At 39.9% G+C, this 18946-nt stretch overlaps 1 protein-coding gene across 3 annotated transcripts in view; it reads left to right on the top strand.

The window, feature by feature from the left end:
- Positions 1 to 18946, top strand: part of TUB (TUB bipartite transcription factor) — a 138095-nt gene that overhangs the window by 100435 nt on the left and 18714 nt on the right. For 2 of the 3 annotated variants that reach the window (XM_059848913.1, XM_059848915.1), the window contains exons 4-5: positions 9524 to 9658; positions 18038 to 18205. In XM_059848913.1, the coding sequence (XP_059704896.1) occupies positions 9524 to 9658; positions 18038 to 18205 (303 nt within the window). The remainder of the gene's footprint in view (positions 1 to 9523; positions 9659 to 18037; positions 18206 to 18946) is intronic. The other variant, XM_059848916.1, reaches the window with a different exon arrangement.

Below are 18946 nucleotides of genomic sequence, written 5' to 3'. Positions count from 1 at the left end.
CTGGATGTATTTTTTAAAGATTAAACTGAATTTCTTTCCAGTCTAAACCAAAATATTTGATTTAGCACAAACATTTAGTGTGTTTATTTTTTAATCAGACAAAATAGAATTTTTTTCTTTTTCCTCTTGCACTCAAGAGTTTATCAAAGGTACAGAGCTATTCTGAGAAATAATATCTTATAACAGAGAGTGCTGTTTACTAAGCCCCTTATATTGCCAGTTGATCAAGGTTTTAATTTTAAAAAATCTGAGAAAAAGACATTATCATCACATAATTAGTAACAAATTTCATATATGTACTAACTGAGCTAAATTGTACACCAATTTGCACCAGAGTGGATTTGCTCAGTATAAGTGAGATTAGCTGTGCTCTTAAGGTTAAAGTGACCCTTCCTGTCATATTATACCACACCTTTCATTGGAATGCCTGGGATTTATTCTCCCTAAATCAGTTTGCTCCAAATTTGTCTCTCAAACCCTTTTAATGTTTCACAAGGTTTCAGAGAAGCAAAGAAATATAATGTTTCTCATATTCAACACGACATTTGTTAATCCCTTGGGACAGCTCTCCTTGCAATAAACCATGCAGTTTGCAAGAGCCAGCTCAGGAGAATTTAATTACCTAGCAGGGTGTTTTATTGCCTTGTAAAATCCTTTGTTAGGCACGTTGCTTTTGAAAATATTACAAGAACTCTTAAAGTGTCCTTTTTTGGTGTGGCCTTCTCTGGGAATGTGCCTAATGTCTTCAGTTCCCCAGTTTGCAGGGAACATTTTGGGGTTTGAAGACCATTTTTAACTGTGGCATTGAGCTTCAGGGCTGGCAGTTTTTTTCCCCTTCAATGAAAACATTTGTATGTGGCAGTGTCGGATGCATGAGACAGCTGGGCTGTTTCTAAAGAGCTATTCTGCTCTTTTCCGTTCATTTGTGGCTGTTATGGGCATGCTGATTCCAAATTGAGAATGGCTCTTTGATGGGACTTGATGCTCTACTGAATGAACTACACTGCTTGGATGAGCATGTTTGTGAAATCAATTCCTGTGCTAGCAAATGCTACAGAAAGAACACTTCTTTCCACCTATCATCCTGCTCTACTCTCTCTTTTAGCTTGTGCTGGTTCTGTGTAGCACAAAAGTACTTGTTGATTTCAACAAATAATTGGATGCCTGTGTGGAGATAACTCTATGGTACTTTGAGCAAAGTAGGTCAGAGATAGCATCTCAGCAATTCTCAGATGCTGGGCTTTCTGTGCTGGGAAATTCTCCTTCATGCACTGCCACTGCTTATTCTGCTGCCATTAACTGTGCTGGGAAATTCTCCTTCATGCACTGCCACTGCTTATTTTGATGCCATTATCAGTGCTGCAATGGTTCCCTCATGGGCAACTCTACTCTGCAGTAAAAACTCATTTAATTCCAGAATAATCATCAGAGATTGGAGTAGAAAGTCAGTCATTCTTGTTCTGGAATAGAGCATCAGCCTGGTGAGCTACTTGTGGGAAGACAGAGTAGAACACCCTATTTTTGCTAGTTAAGCTAATTGTGTATTGCCGGAAATGCCATAATTTTTTCTTAGATGACTTTGAGGCAGAGAAATGACACATTGGTAAGAAAAAGTGATATTTATGTTCCCTGCCTAGGGTGGCTAGCAATTTCTCTGGGTACCATGAGATTTTAAGGAGATGTGTGCTCTTTCAGTGAGGAAGTGACTCTGCAGAACCCACCATGCACGAGTCTCCACACAGAACATTTCTTCTCATTTGTCCCATATTTCACCTACAGATAAAAGTCTTCAGCTACTGTACCTTGTCAGGTACAGTATATATATGGTACTGTATGACTTGCATATAGTGTATCTTTTTTAAACCCTTTTGTTGTTGACATAATGCCTAATTAACTGATAACAACAAAAGTTACCTGCAGGAACTGAGATGAATTAGGCTGAGAAGACCATAATGAGATAAAAACTCCTTGGCACTGAGGTCTGTAAGGGGTTAGTTTGAGCTGGAGTCCCAGCCAGTGGTAACACAGTCATCAGCACCTGCAGGTCAGGTAGGTAGTTAGGCCCCACATTTATCTGCCTGCCATTTCAAGGAATAGGTATCCTTCCACTGACTTCCATGATGTTGTTCCATGGCTCTATTTACAATAAAGCCTCTCTCTCTCTCTCTCAGTACCAAATGCAGCTCAATTGCTATTTCATCATTATAAACAGCCAGATAAGAACCAATAACAACTTTTTGTATTGCTATTCAAGTTAAATTCTAAATAAAAGACAACAAAGGCATTCATTTACCAGAAGAAATTTAATCCTTCTCTGTAGGAGAGATCACTTACATTGTCTTCTCTTCTTGTGTTCTGGTTTATTTTCTATTCAGTGTCCTTCATAAGGACATATTGCTGCTTGTTTGTTTAAAGTTTCTTTAAAATTTTACTTGCTGTTCTGTAATATGTCACAGTTACATCTGCTCACTTGTTTTCATGTATTTCTACTCAACCTATTTTGTGAAGTTTGTTGAAAACCTGAACAAACATTTTAGCCTGATTTGACATTGCAAAATTCTGCTACAAATACAGTTCTTTTCAATCTGGATTGCAAATACTGAGCATTCCTGGAGCCAAATAGCATGCAGAGATACACTAATTACTGCAACAATTTAATTACATTATTTAATTACATTTAATGCAAATGCTGAAAGCCCATTTTTACAGAGATTTTACTTCTGTGAAAATGGTGAATTTTCACTGGGGAGTGATTTTTCTTTTCACAGCACTGAGGAAGGCAGAGATTTGAATGAGTGCCAGATATGCTTTCATTAATATTGCCATACTTTGTTGCAGCTGTGGTGTTTTTATATAAGACTTGAAATTAAAAATGTTTTCAATTAGATACTCTCAGAGTAATTTCCATTGCAACTTCCAGTTTAGCCATTTAGATTAACCATGTGTAAAAAGGCAGAATGACTTTTTTGCTTTTCTCCTCTCACATTTGGCAGCACACCTAGGTGTAATGGCTGTGTGGTGTGTTAAACAGACCCCTGATGACAATTCATAGCTTTGGATTGTCAAATTTGATGTGTCATTCTGCTGTTTACCATGAATGATGAGAGAGAGTTTTCTGATGAGTATCCTTAGCTGTCAGCTTTAAAAGATGACATCATTAACTATTAATTTAAAAAATCATATATTTTCCTGTTCATCAGAGGAGTGTCTCCCCATCCCTGGTTTCCACTGACCTTGGAATGAGTAGGTATTAGTTTATTTTTTGAAGATAGCAAGGAATGTTCTTTGCAAAGGGCTGTTAATATTGGGAGATCAGGCAGCACTCCAAACATCATGTGGGCAAAGTACTTAACTTCCAATGAGCAGATATTCTGAAATCTTTATTTCAGCTGCAGTCTCTTCACCTTAATCTTTAGTGCATCTGTTTGGTTTGTCAGCAGTCCTTACTGCACCAGTGCACTTCCAAAATAAACAAACCCAGCAGCAAGGAGCAGAGGGCAGTGGGTAGCAAGTGTTCCACAGGTCTTTTTGTGGTTTTTGGTATTGAACCATTTGAGAAGAAAGTTTAGAGGAAATGGCCTGAGAAACTCCCTTCTCTTTCCTTTAATGTCCCACTTTTAGTCTATTTACTTTCAGTTACTACTTGATATTTAGCTGTTTTCTGTCCTGGGCAGCATCTCAGGAGCCAGGAGGGAGGGTGCCCCCAGCACAGGAAGTGCCCTGGCAGGCAGAGTCCCATCCCAAAGGCTGCAGACAGGGCAGGCAGAGCTGCCAACAGCATTCCCTGCAGTCCCAGACATGGCAAGGGATGAACCAGAGCCAGGGCCCTGCATGGCACCAGTCAGGGTGGGAAAGAGATGCTGCAGTGCACATATCTCCGTCGGGCAGATGAGCTGCCTGCGGTGCCAGGATGCTCCCAGGAGACAGGCTGGGAAGCAGCACCTCCAGCACAGCCCTGGGCTCAGCTGGAACAAAGCCCATGGGTAGGGTGTGGGTGGAACCCCCCAGGGAGGCTCTCAGGGCAATTAAAGCCCGGTCGTGCCCTCAAGGCTCCAGTATCACAAAGTAATTATGTAATTTATCACTGTCTTTCACCTTCCTGGCATAGGTTTTTCATAGATCATTTTAGCTTTCCTTATTAGTTGTCTGCTTTCCCAAAGTCTGGTTCATTGCTATCAACTCTCCACATGCTGCCTTTGCCTTACCCCTCCCCAGGATTAGGCAGCAGGTACGTGGGCGTTTAGAAGAATCTTTTATTTAATTCCTTCCCTTGTTCTCTCTGAGGAACTCTTAGACCAGTGAGCTTTTAATAATGTCCTTAAGCAGCACCAAGTTCCCAAGTACCTTGGTTCCTTTTTTTGGAGTGCTAAAAAACCCATCCCATTTCACTTCTGAGTATTTTCAGGTTTGCAACATTAGCCTGGTCATCACATCACTGTTGGAGGCATAAACTGCAAGGAGCCTTACTGTCAGTAAGGTTTTGGGAATCTGGAATCTGACTGTAAGTTACTAGCTGAAGGAGTAATGCCTTTGATTGTAAGTATTTTGAGGCAGGAATCAAATCTTTGCATGTGATTAACCAGTAACTAACACACCAAAGTCCTTGTGCTTATTCAGGTCCTTGTATTTAACTGTTTGTGTGGTCTATGTAAAACTAATAGAAATCTTTAATTGCACTCTAAAATATTGTGGGTTTGCCCACCTTCAGGCTATTTCTGATAGACTCCAGTCTTTTAAAATACTAGACCAGTTCAGAATCTAATTTGATTTTATAAACTAAGAATGAACAACAGCCTAAATAAGCAGCTAGACTGACTAAGGCTAGAACTTCATAAAGAAAAGCAACAAGACATTCTTACAGTGAAACACAAGAGCTTCTCAGGCAACAGTAGGAAAAGGACATCCAATTCACATTGAGTTGTTAAAGTACACCCTGACTGAACTGTAGTTGACCTTTCTTTGCATGGTACCCTTTCTGGGTTTCCCTTTTATTGTTGAGAGGATGTTGGTAAATAGAATGAATATTTGCCTTATACTTACCTCACATACCCCATTGTCTGGTTCAGCCTCTTTTTACTTAAAGTGTTTTCCAGACAGACTGCACAATTTTAGAATTGTTTTTTCTTTTTGTGATTTTTCATTTACTTCATTCTTCGCATAATGTACTGATCAAAAGCATCCTTTCTTTAGCACATGGCATTTTTATGTGATAGAGATCACTAAGTTATGATTCATAGATTTTTTTTTCCTTCTCTAAGATCATAAGAGTGTACAAGCACTCATATCAAGAAATATGGTCATACAAATGGCAAAAAGAAATCTGCATTTTCATTCATGCTACTTTGAAACTTATTTCCTGTGTGAACTTCTCATCATGAAGGCCAGATGGAAAGACATGTTTTACATTTTCATCCACTCGTATAAATATATGTGGGTAATTTACAGAGTTGAAAAAGAACTTGGGTTGTCTGCATCATAGTTTACTCACATGCTTACAAACTGCATCCTTTTATCTGGCTGTGCATTGTAGCTTTACCCCTGTAACCTGGAGTGTTGTCCATCACAGAACTGGTTCATGGAGAGGTTTCTTTTTTCCCCTTTTCTGAATTAGGCCATTGGAGGTGCAAGGCAAAGCTGGGACACTGCCCTTGTCTGCCTTGACAAAGCCTTTCCATACTCACCTGTATTATGTTAACAGACTGTTTGCTGTTTGTTCCTCTTTCTTTTCATCTCAGATCCTGAATTAATATTGCAATCTGTGCTCCCTTCTGTCTTCCCAAAAAACACTTGTTTTAATACTCTATTGAGGTTAGTAGTCAGTAGTTGATTTAATGAACATGGATGAATAATACTGAAATTAAAGTCACATAGTTGTTTTATTTGTAAGCTTGGCATTTATCTCAGAACCATTTTTTTTACAATTTATTAAGTTCAAACTAGAGTGAAATACCAGGTCTGAGAGTCCAGTGGCTTTTTCTGTTTGGAATGCTGACTCACTACCGGACTTGCTCCTCCATTTTTTCCTTGTCTGAATGCAAATTCTATTACAAACAAATAATTCTTATGGAAAAGGAAAATCTCTGTGTTTTTTAAGTGAAGATGTTAATGATCTGGGGTGGGCATATGAAGTATCAGGATAGACTTTCAAATCTAGTCTCCTACTGTTTAAGATAACGTCAGTAGGGATTTTTAAAGCTGCCTAAATGGGTAGCTGTACTGAAATTAATGCATTTTTGAGTGACAGTCTCTGAAATTTCATCCCCATATAGATGCATTTAAGGTTCTTAATTTATTTATCCTCTGGTGCTGCCTATCACTGTTTTTAACTTTTTGATGTCCAGCAAAGGATGTAATCATATTGTTGTATCAATGACTATTATTTAGAGAGCCAGTTTATCTCATTTTCCTTAACCAGACTTTCTTGCAGGGAGCTGTAAATTGTTTTATGGGCTGTCTAGAGCCTGGGGAGAACGTAGGCTAGAGTTAACCTCAAGGTTTCCATCCTGCTGAGAAGGGAAATTCTTGTCAGTCTGTCTGTTAGATAATGACCCAAAGATGCAGCAAAGGGCAGAGGGGAAGACATTTGATCCCCTGACAACATGGCTGGGGATAAACACTGCCTCTCTGACTTGTTTCATCTCCACAAAGGCAGCCTGGAAGGAGTGCTGGTTGGAGAAGTTCAAAGCTGCACATGCTAATGACCAGCTGCAGAGTACACAGGCCCTAGAAGTGGTCCTTCTTCCAACTCTCCAGGGCAGGAGAGAGCCCTGGAAACAGAAAACAGGATTTTTCACTTTGCTCCACATCCAAGCCTGCTGGACCAACTGAGCACGGGAGGCTCACAGACCTGTCCCTTTGGGTTTGCAGGCTGCAAGGATCCAAATCCTGGCTGGCCTGTTGACAGGAGCTTGCCTAAATGCAAGGATATGCCCTGAACTGAATTTGTGCAGAAAGCAAACTTTCTTTGGTATCTGCAGGCAACACCAGAGAAAACTTGAGTGAGTGGGTGAGCCTCAGCTAAGGTCTGCTATTTGCCAAATAGCTAAAAGCTACGAATGAGATGGTTTTGTGGTGGAGATGGCATTTGGGGATTAAATTTGGATTTATTATAGAGGTAGTACTTTAAATGTAATGGTAATGCTCAGAAATGTATCCCTTGGAAACAGGACATTCTGTGCCAATTCCTTTCATGAACCCAGGCACAGTATCATTACCTTTATGATCTGAATCTTATTTTGCAGCCTCCATCACTTGTGTCTAAAAGGCACATTTACCACAGACAGCCGAGGTCTCAGAATGGCTACTGGGCTGAAATCCTGCTCTCTGCCTCACAGAGTGAAGCAATGGAAATAGTCTCTTCTCAGTCCTTTGGAGCTCCCTCATTGAACTTAAAATCAGATACCTCTTGCTTGAAGCTTTGAGGCAAAAGTAACTCAAAAAATATCAGGGCTTTACTGGTAAAATGAAAGAATGGCTGGCAGGATAGAGAAGATAAGTCTTGAACTTTGCAATTAATAGTCAGAAAGTTTCATCCTTTGCTTATTGATAATTGCTTTGGACCAAGTAAATGGCACTTCTTTTGAGTGAATGAATACAGCCAGATTTAAAATGATTTAGAGAACTGCCTGGCCATTTAATATAGGTAATTTGTAAAGTACTGGATTTAATTATAACATGGATTACCATCTTCAAAACAATTAAAAGAACACAGCCTAGTTTTTAGAGAGAGACTGAGGTACAAATATAGCATAAATGCTGGGTTGGCAAATCACCCCTATTTAAAGACTGTGGAGAGCTGACTCTGGTTCCCTGCATAGTCTGAGCCTGCCATGGCCATGGATGTAGGAGCCAGTGTACTGTCTTTTATGTGCCATTTCCCCTGTGCACTCACTCCTTTCATTTTGTCCTACTCGTTTCCACTGCTCCTTTCCACTCAGCGAAGGGATTGCAGTCCTGTGATTAGTGTTTGACAAAGGCAGACATGAAAAATTGGGTGGTGACAAGCTGTTTCTTTGGACTTCAAGTCTCTCCTCTCATATAATTTAATGTGTATTCTCCGTGGAAGGGAGCCCTTCCTCTGCACAATGAGAAAAGGAGCGTGTGTTTGAGTGCCTCAGGTGCCTGCTGTGTTGTGAATGCAATGCTACTCATAACAGATTGCTGTGCTGGGGAGGGTAGCAGCGGGTTTGGGAGCTGCAGTCTACACAGACATGACTAAATCTGTTTCATCTTTCTCCTCTGAGAATCTCCCTGGCATTTCTATTTCTATTCGTGCGCTTGAAGGATTTGCTGAAGAGGAAAGTTGCTTCACAGACCAGAAGCTTAGGGAGAATTTTCCCCTTCAGAGAGAGAAAAGTGTCAGTCCACTTGTCATTGAGAATCGTTTAGTTTTTTGGGAGTTTAAGAAGTTTGTATGGATATTTTAAAAGTAATTTTGGGGGAACCGATTCTTTCCTATAATGGTCCTTAGTGAACTTTTTTAATCCTTTAAAAGAAAATCCTTTAGTTTTGGGAAAAGGAAAGGGTGGGAGGCCCATTTGCCAGGCAGAGAAACCATGGCCACCACAAAAAGCCAATGGGGCTTAGCACTTACCAGTGACCAGCAGCCAACCCCAAATCTCTTGGTGCCCACCTGTAGTTTGGGGTGTGAAATTTGACAGTTGCTTTATGCATTTCAGGAAGGCAATTGTGATATTTAGCTAAACCTGATATTTATCTAACTTTGAGGTTTGGTCTAGCCAGAGAAATGAGTTACGGTGTACACTGCTTTACTCAAATATTACCCTCAAAGTGTGTCATGCTCTTAGGAAAATGATGAAGCCTCTTTTTACTTTGAAAACAAGGAACACTGTGTGAATTATGGTGACATTCACAATTTATGCCATGCATATTTTGTAGAGAGTCCTTCCAAGGAATTGATTAATTTGCGTATTGTACAAAGTAGGAAGAGTTTTTAAATTCAGCTTGGGTATAGTTTCACCATAAAATGCGTGGCCAGTCTACTCATCATGCTGTGTTACACAACTGTGCAAGATGTGCTTTGAAAGTAACCTTCAGATGATTCCCAGTTTAGAGAGTTAGGATGTAGCTTTAAGCATGGATGCTACAAAGTCCCAATAAAATTTTTCTGCCTTCATGCTGCCACTGTTGATGATCATTCTGGCAGGGCTTTAATATGAGGAAAAATGCTTCCTGCAATAGCTCAGTATCACAATAATATCCTGATGTCACTTTTGGACTGGAAGTTAGAAGTTGATCTATTATTGTAAGGAAGAAAAATGTAAGGGAATATATCTCAGCTAACCTAACACTTTCAGATTTTTACTGCAGCTTTGCAAATTCTGGTTTACTTGGCTCTCCTCACTGCATGAATTGTCTGAAATACCAAACTCTGCTATGTTTGCTTTCTCTTTTATGCCTTTGCAAAGTTCTCAATTCATTCTCTCGTCTCTCTCTCTCTGTTTCTCTCTTCTCTCTCTGTTTATTTTCTTTTTTGGTGGGGTACCCTGACTCTCTGAAGCAGTGCAGGAGGCTGAACAGGAAGATGTAAAGGTGGTAGTGGACGCCCAAGCTCCGAAACCAACTAAAAAAGCCAAGGCAGCAGCTGCGAGCTGTCAGAGTAGCAGCACCAGAAAGGAGAAAAAAGGGAAGCACAAAGGTTAGCTGCATGCAGCTGCATGTCAGATGTTAAATTCATTATTTTGCTGTCAATTCTCTCTCTTGTTTTTTGTATAACTTATTTGAAAATCTGAAAAATGTCTAAAAGTAATTTCCTGAAATTTTTCTGGGGTTGGAAAGTGTATGTGACTTGGTCGTGTCTGGGCATGTACAGCCTTGGAGTCAAAAAGTTTGTAAATGGAGTCTTTTCCAGAGGAGAATATTCAAATTGCAGAGGAGGAAGAAAGTTCTGAAGGAGAGATGATGGTGTTTTCCTGCAGTGGTAAAAAAAGGAGAAACATCTTACAAGAGTGTGCTTTTTTAGATTATCTGAAACTAATCTTGTTTGGAGAAGCAGCCTTAAATTGCAGCTGCTTCTGTCCAGACTCTGAGTGAGGTTTAAACTATACAAATTCGAGGTTAAGGGGATGTTTTGAAAATCAATTCAACAAAACTGAGATAACATCCTCAAAGGGATTTTTCAAGTTATTACCTCAGTGTTACTTTTCCCACCTGGCTGACAAATGGGAGGTGTTTGTATGAAAATTTTTCTGCAATGACTTTGTGTATGATGAGGTAGATGAAAAAAATATTGGTAATGACAAAAGGGTAGGTAGAAATGACATTGCCACTCTTAGATGTACAATTTGAGCTAGGTGCAAGAAGTAATGAGCTACTTTACTGGTATTTAAATTTATATATATGTTTGTGTGTTTACACACACAGAAAAAGAGAGGCTGTTGTACCACATACAGTTACTTTTTATGTGGTGCTGAATGACTAATGAAATGAAATAATTTTCCAATAAATTGCAGTTTTTGAATAAGGCCACTGTGACACTGTCCTGCCTGGGCTCTACTGTATTTCTGTCTTGTGCATGTCCAACAGTTTCTCCACTGTTGCTTCAGTGAGAAAGTAGTGTATATCCTTGAAGAGTCTCTTTAAAGATAGCAATGACTAATAAGGTTAATTATTGAGGTCAGTGTATTGGGGCTTATCTGTAGGGATTTTGCAGGACTTGAGCCTACCTTAGTCAAATCCTTTCTGTATTGCAGCTTAATTCTTGAGATCTGAATCTACAGCATCTCTCTGTAGTTCTTCTGGCTGCAAGGGAAGCTCTAGGTTATATACAGGCTTTAGAGCCTGGCCCTGAGCTAAAGGCTGTTCATATATTTGAGAAAAGATGGTGTGTGTCAAAGGTAAAATGAACTCAATGTAAAAATTATTGGCAAAATAAATGAACAGAAAGCGAATGTTTCCCAGTTTAATGTAAAGAGTAATGGCATTCCAGCGTGGTAATACAAATGCCAAGTTTTATTTTGAGGTATGTCTTGTTGAAGAGTAAAAATTCTTTTGCTAGTTTCAGAGAAAACCTGAAAGGGAGCATTATGTGAGCTAATACTTAACTCATGGTTGTGGCATAGCCTTGAGACTCTGTTTTATCTCATATAATACCACTTTTGACATGCCTGTGTCTGTACGGTGTTCAGAACTGAAGATATTGTGCTGCACTGTTTTTTTATTATCCCACAGCAGGTAGCACCTAGTATTTTTCTCACATGCCAGTTATAATTTTACTCATCTCCTGAAAAGTCCCCCAAGCAGGCAAACAAAAAGCAGGCCTATGTTAGTAAAAGCAAGTTGAATCAGAGAAAGTGAAGTCACTTTGTGTAGACTGAGAACTTTGGCATGCTGACACTGCTCTAGGTGTTGGGAGCTAATATTTTTAGCCCAAGAAATATCAGCCTCTGCTGCAATTCTTACTGCTCATCCTGCTCTGCTGTGGGAGCTTTTCCCTGGCCTTCAACATTTGCCCATCAGTTCCAAGTTTTCAGAGAGTGGAGGTGTTATTCATCAGTTATATGTCAATTAGAGCAAAGAAAATGCTGAGTATTTTCTCTCCTGAAGTTCATGTTGATGATTAGAAGCAAATAAAAGCCAGTCAAAGTACATTCAGAGCATACACATAGCCCCTCATCCAGCTCATCTCCTTTTTCTGTACGCTGGGATTTAGCTGTTCATTCATGTATAATTTCCCCCTTGAAATAATACCTGGTTTACCTTTGACAGTGTTGTAAACTTGGGAGGATTATGACTGGATTTCCAGTCTTCCATCCTTATCAAAGGTGCAAAATATTTTTTTTATTGGATGTAAAAGTAAAACCAGATGCATCCTTAAAATTCCAGAGGGATTTTGCTGATAAATCCACTACAGACATAGATAATTTTGAATTTAGGAGTGAAGCAAATGCAAGTGGTAACAGAACCCTGTAGTGGAACTTGTATTAATTTTCAGTAACTTTTAAAAATAGACGTGAGTATTAAGGAAAGATTTTTTTATAATAATGTTGAATGGATTTGCTAATAACCTCAGATCTAACTATAAAAATGGATGAAGGGGAAGTGGTTTTATGCCATGTTTTAGCACAAGAGATTTTGCTGGGAGGAGTTCATTGGTAATTAGAGCAAATCTTGGGAAATTTGAGGTTCTGCTTTTAGCTTTGCAATCACTTCAGGTTTGTCTCCACTCTGAGTGTAACCTTTGTATGTCCTGCAAATGAGCAGGATGAATGCTGAGGGGTAAGTGCACTTAACATGCTAAAATAGCATTTTGAAGGTTTTTGTTAGTATTTAGCTATAGTGGACCTTCCCTTTCTAAGCATAGCCCAGCTCTTTGTGTTTTAAGAAAAAAGAACACTTAGACCAGATCCTATGAATAAGAAGCTAATTCAGAGCAAAAATTGTTGAATTATACATGAGTAGCTGTTGAAGCTGTAGTGTAATGACTGCACTCTGGTTTTAGATGTGTAATGCTTTTTTAAGTGGCTTGAAGAGTGATGAAGCTGTGATCAGAACAATGTGCTGAAGACAAACGTGAGAGAAATATCAGGTTTAATGAGGTTACACTGGCAGAGGAAAAGGAATGTAACTAACTGCTCATGTCAGTGCACTTTGTAATTCTCTGATGGGTAACATGGTATTCAGCAATTTTTTCTAAATCTGTGATTATTACTGGTATTTCTTAATGGCAGTATGCAGTGTGCACTGTGCCTATTTTTAAAATAACCATAATTTTTGTGGGACAGAGCCTGGAACTGCAGTAAATTGATGACATTTTGTAGTAGCTTAGCTCATTAAACTGGTATTTCTCAACGCTTCAGTCCCACAGTTTATTGCTTAGCAAAATATTCACTATTGAAAAAAAAACCACCCCAGATGTAACAAATGCATATGTAAAATGGTTGTTTTTCAAATGGAGATGGTGGATTAAATTCTGGTTTGATTTGTGGCAGATTGGGGTGATTCAGGATAACAGTGAACCCAGTGACAGCATCACTGGGTGGTTCAACAGAAAAATCATGCAAATCAGTGAAAATATTTGCAGCAGGAACCTATGAAAAGTATGCACCCTACATAATATTACAAAACCAGAGCATGTTTAGCTATCAAGGGTCTTGATGAGTCTTTAAAAAAGGAGATTCATGAAAGTATTACAGGTACATCGTGGTGTCATTACTTTGTTTGGAAAGGTTTATGAAGAAGTTAATAAATATGCAGGATAAAGTGAATTTTTTGGCTGTGTGCAGTGAATGGGGCAAATCAGGAAGAAAAAAATGGAACTTTAAAAAACCCCAGAAAAGCATGAGAAGCCAGGAGTTAATACAAAGTGAAATCTGGTATGAAAATTCAGGAATCAGTCTGTGAAAAGTTATTGGTGATTGGTTGGGTTTGGTTTTTTTCTTCCCAAAACTCTTGCACTTAGATTATGTAAGTACATTCTAGGAAAATTCCCAGGAGATTATGCTCTGAACTTCCATGGACAACATAAATGAAGATTTCTTTCTCATCAGAAATCAGGAACCTGGATGTGTTTAAAATATCAAAATAAACAATAATGTCACAGAAATTTGGCCTTAAATGTAACTGGTACATTGTGTATTTCCTGCTGGCTTTCTGGGAGCCAGGAAGCCGAGGAGCAGCTCTGTCACACAGAGCTTTTCCTGCCAGGGTGGCTATTCCATGTTTTGATTTGGTTGGCTTCTTCCGTGTTTCTTCTCTCTCTTTCACGCCTGTCTGAGTGTTTTGATTTGTGCATCCTGTCCCCTTTTCCTATGTAACAAGCAGCTACATTAACACTGGCTGGCTCAGAAAGCAGCAGCAGTTGTTGGGTAGGGAGCATCATTTCTCACTGTAGCACTTCCTTTCTGATGGGGGGAGGGAAGTTCATGGAAAGCAGATTTATCTCGGCTTCCCTGGGCACTAAATAAATAGGGTAGGAGGAACAACTAGTGAATTTCCACCAAGAAAATTCCTGTAATTTCTAGATCTGACAAACCTTTCAGGCTGTGCTTTGGCAACACATGAACTTGATTGTGAAGAAGTAATTTTGACCTCCTAAGGGTAAAGATTTATGAATGTATAATTCCTATTTACTGTGTTAGATTTCATCAAAGTATAGAGCTTACTGCTCAAGTACTTGCTTTTATTGTCCTGATTTGGTGCTAGCAATAGCCCAGTGGAAGTTTGGAATAAATCACCTCTAGACATCCTTTCAAAAAAAAAAAAAAATCTCTATCTGCTCCCTTTCCCTCTGAACAAATCCCTTTGTAATTTTGCAGTTGCTTGAGCCCCTGTCAGTGGATGCACAGCCCCTATGAGAACAGGAACATAATGGGAAGTGGCTTAGAAAATATTGACAGCAGGGTTTGCTTCAAGCCAAGTTTTCTAAAGAATGGAAGCTACTTGTTCTGGTGTCAGATCTCCCTGGGATTCCCTGTCCTTGACCTCAGAGCAGGCCATCCTTTGAAGGGCTGTGCTGCCATCCCCCAGTTGGAGGGAGAGCTGCTCTGCAGAGGTCTTGAATAGCATTTGCACCCACACCATTGGGTGTTCTCCTCATGCATATAACTCCTTTGTCAGACCAGCAACTGAGCTCAGGAAATGTGTGTTCTCTTCCAGAGGCCTCCTGCCTGACCTTGGTCATCTCTCCAGGTCTGATCTGCAAAGGGCACATCATATTATTAATCATATTCCTAATCTGTGAGCAGTGTGCCCAGCTTCATACATCCAACTTGTGCCTTAAATGCTCTATGAGATGAGATCCAGAACTTCCCCGTCCTGCAGCTCTGCATCTGTAAAGCAGGGACAGAATTACTTGTTTTCTCTGCTGTGTTCCTTTCCTGATACATAATCTTGTTTGCCATTCAGTAGTTTAGATTACCAGCTTTTAACAGATTGGGGATGCCAATTTATAAATATTGTCCAGAAGATTTAGCTCTAAGAGAACACAGGCATTGATGAATAGTAGTTTGCAGGCTGTAAATGCCAGCAATGCTCATTTACTGATGCTTTTCTTTTTTCTCCAGTATTGCTTTAGTTTTCATTTCTGATACCTCTGGTTTTCATCTGAGACATGATCATGCCAAAGAGTACCAAAAGGCCTTTTCTGAAGGGACTGATATTCTGAGGGTTATTGCAATCTTCTTCTTTCCTCTCTGCCCTCCTTCACATTTGCCTCTCAAAAATTTCCCTTTTTTTCTTGGCAGGTATTCAAGGCTGTCTCTGTCAGACTTTCTCTCTACCTGATTTTTGGGAAGCACTGTAAAAAAATGCTGACCATAGCAATAAAAACTCTTTTGGCACAACCCACTCATCTTCTTTGCCTCTTTTGGCTGTTTCCTTACGCACAGGAACTATAGATGAGTGGTTTGTTTTATTTCACAGAGAACCAATCTTCTAGGGAGTGGATGGAAAGGAGTCAGTGAGGCAAAGAGGGGGAGATCCACCTTGAATATCATGGTTATACAAGCTTGGAAGTGTTTTCAGATGTTTTCAGACATTTGGTAGGTGGTGGCAAAGCTGCCTTTTGTGCTATGGCTTACAAAGATGCACCTATACCTCATGATATAGAAAAATGTGTATGTATGCCTTCATTTAATCCCATTTTACACATGCATGTGTAGCTACAAAGATAATGCACATACACAAGTATTAAATAGCTAATGCTGCATTTGCATCTACAGTGTTCTAATGCAGCAGAGATTCTTTTCTTTCCTCTTTTTTTTTTTAAATCCTCTCTTGCTACATATTTCATTCCCTTAAATGTGCTCACCAGTGGAACCATTCCTAATGCTTAATAACACACTCTACCAGTGATGCACTCTTCAGAACACTGAAATTGATTTTTCTTCTCAAAAACCGTGCCCTGCCAGTGTAGCCTTTGTCCTGACTCCTAATAATACACGATGTTCCTGACAGCATGGGATGTGAGTGCAGATGTTCTGCAGGCATTGGGAAAAAGCAGCCTCAGTGCAATCTCCAGTGCTGTTGAAGGCATTTCATTTGCTGCAGATCAATGTCTGCTTTGAAGAGGAATAATTAAGGAGCTTTGTTCCTTCTCAAAAGCGCTCTCAAAATTAGGTTTGTATCATCCAGTGCTTAATAAGGGGCTAGGTATGGTATGCATGAGGCATCTTGTTAAACTCATGGATGCTTAACACTTTTGAAATTTAGAGTATTGAGGTAAGAACCTATCTTTAGGCAGCAACTGTAATGATAATGGTGAATTTTGTATAGCTGTTAAAAATACCATAGAGGGTCTGAGCAACTGCCTGTCTGTTCTAGAGGACCTTTGCAGTGGTACTTCTCCTTGGATAAATTTTAAGAAAAATGCAGTTCTTTGTCTTCCATAATATACCTGCAGCACAGAAGATGATACTGTTCATTCTGTATCATGCAGAGCTGCTTCTGAAATTGTCATCCTAGCAAGGTCACAGAGACATTTCCATGGACTTCATCTAGCCCTTCAAGGTTGGATGGACAGATTATTTATTTGCTGTTAGTCGTTGTTGTTAGCTTTGCTGCAAGTAAATCAGAATTTGCAGGCTTGGTGCAGAAATGGCCAGGGTCTGTGTAATGCAGATGAAGCAATAACTCCTTGTGGTCTTGAACTCTGTGGGTTTAACACCTCTGCAGTGTCAGACTGCATCTTGTGGGGTGGTTGCACAGCCAGTGCTGTTCCTGGGGATATGAACCACTCTTCTTTCCACTTATGCTTCGTATTGCAGTGGCAGTGACAGCAGATATTGCAAAGTACAGTTAAGCGTGCTAAATGTATAATCCAGCTGTCTTTTAATGCAAGCTGACAGCTGCTGGCAAAGCAGGATGAAATGGTATTCTTGGAGACTTCTGCTACAGATCACAGTCCAAAAAATATCCCAGTCCCTGCAGCTCCTTCTCACGGGGTTTATTCAGCTCTGTTTGGTGTGAGAAGCACCATATTCCTTTACTGAATTAGCTTTTTGTAGTGCTTGCTAACTCTCCACAATGTTGTCTGCTTATTAACAAAAAATTCACAACAGCAGCAGTATACAGCTCATGCTATTTATTATATCTGTGAAATGAAAATATCCATATCATGAAAATATTACCATTTTTATAGATACAGAAGTGAATTTTCATGTAGCTGATTTAGTAACATATTCCAGCTCCGTGTCTTGACTAAGAGCTGAAGAACATTTGCAGTCTAATGTTTTACCTCCTGAAGAAACAAAATCAAATTGGCTTGTGGCAAGAGCAACTCCCCCTTATTTTCATTTTCTCACTTTGGAGGTGAGTTACAGCCATAAGGAGGTAAATAATTTCTTTCTGGCTGTGGTCAGGAGTCACAGGATCACGGCTGAGGCTGGGACCTGCTCTGGGCACTGGCTGGTCCCTCATCCCTGCTCTCAGCAGGTTGCTCAGGACCTGGTGCTTGGTTGGGATTTAAGCATCTCAAGAGGATGGAGGTTCCAGGGAATATGTAATATCCTCCTTATGGTTTTGCTCTAATGCATTAACTGTATGGCAATTTTGCTAACTCAAAAGGTGTATTTAGGCTTGTTAACATGCTGCCCGTCTGTTGGATACACTGCCAGATCTACTTGTGAATTTTCCAAGTTTTTGAAGCTGTAAAGTATTTCATAACAGCAGTGGTGTTTATATGGGGATGTGGCATAACCCAGGACTCAGGTTCATCTGTTTCTAGATCACTTGTGTGCCCTTATGAAAATGTTATCTCTTTTCTTTGTCAGTTCTCTCCAGTGTGTTTCTTTTCTGCTTAGTTTTCAGTTTTTCTGGTGCATGGGGCAGGTGTGCTTTGGGGTGAGGAGGGCACCAGCGAAATCCTGATCCTCTCCTGGAGATTCTCCAGTGCAGTATGTGGGAAGTAAAGTGTTTGCCTTGGAGGCTAGCTTAGTCTTGTTTAAGTCTAGAAATATTATTGAATATGAGCATCCAGTCTGTGGCTCCTAGAAAAGCTGATGGTTTTGTGAGTGAGCAATTCTCTTTGCAGTAACTTCTTGACACAAAGACAACTAAGGCTTTTGCTGCTGTCTCACAGGGATTGATGGCCCAGCTGCTTTTCAAGATGATGTTCAGAAGATAGGAAGTCAAGTGCAGATTCTCACTGTTGGACAGTCTAGCCATGATGAAGATGATGGTGAGAAAGTGGCTACTGGCCAACAACAGCAAAGCAAGCAAGATCTTAGAACAGCAATGCAGAAGAAAGGTAAGTTGCTAAAGCTTCCTTCATGTTCTCACTGCTTGCCTGATGGACATTGACTTAATTTCCTGTTCTCACTGTCAGCCCTAGCCTAAGCACAGTTTGTTAGTCTAGGTGTGTTCACCTCATAGCCTGTTAGGCTCTGTTCTGTTTCCTAAAAAACCCCAAACCCCAAACCTAAAAAAATATAAAACAATGAAGTTCTCTCTTGTTCCAGGGAATAAGAGCTCTGCAGGCTCTCAGGGATGACTTCCCAATCTGCAGTGCAGTGCCATTATTAAGGTATCAGGCAGATGCCAATGCTCACATCCATCTGGTCACATTTTTATAGTGTACAACTCTGGAAATTACTTACTTGATGGTTGAAAACCAGCATGAAATAGCAACATTCAAACTAGAATATTAATTTTAGTGATGCAGTCAGTTACACATTGTTCATGTTTTCGTAGTGTCTGTTCAGGGTTGCAGAGGTGAAAAGTACACCACATTCTGCAGCATTTCCCACGCAGAGTCCTCAAATGTTCTGGAATTTATTTTTCTTTTTCCAGAGGCATGCATGCTTTGGGAGATAGACTGTGTATGTACACATTCATGCATCTGCCTCTTCCTTCCTGCACTGTTATCTCCCCTTAGACATGAACTGTAGGAAGGAAAAAATAAAAATTCCCAAACCCTCACAAAGCCTTTTCTGAAGACATTTGCTTTGGAGTTGTTCTTCTTCAGTGTACAGCTTTTGAAGCAAAGATG

This window comes from Haemorhous mexicanus, chromosome 6, assembly GCF_027477595.1.
Source record: "Haemorhous mexicanus isolate bHaeMex1 chromosome 6, bHaeMex1.pri, whole genome shotgun sequence".
Taxonomy (NCBI): domain Eukaryota; kingdom Metazoa; phylum Chordata; class Aves; order Passeriformes; family Fringillidae; genus Haemorhous; species Haemorhous mexicanus.
This window is presented reverse-complemented; position numbering and strand designations above follow the sequence as displayed.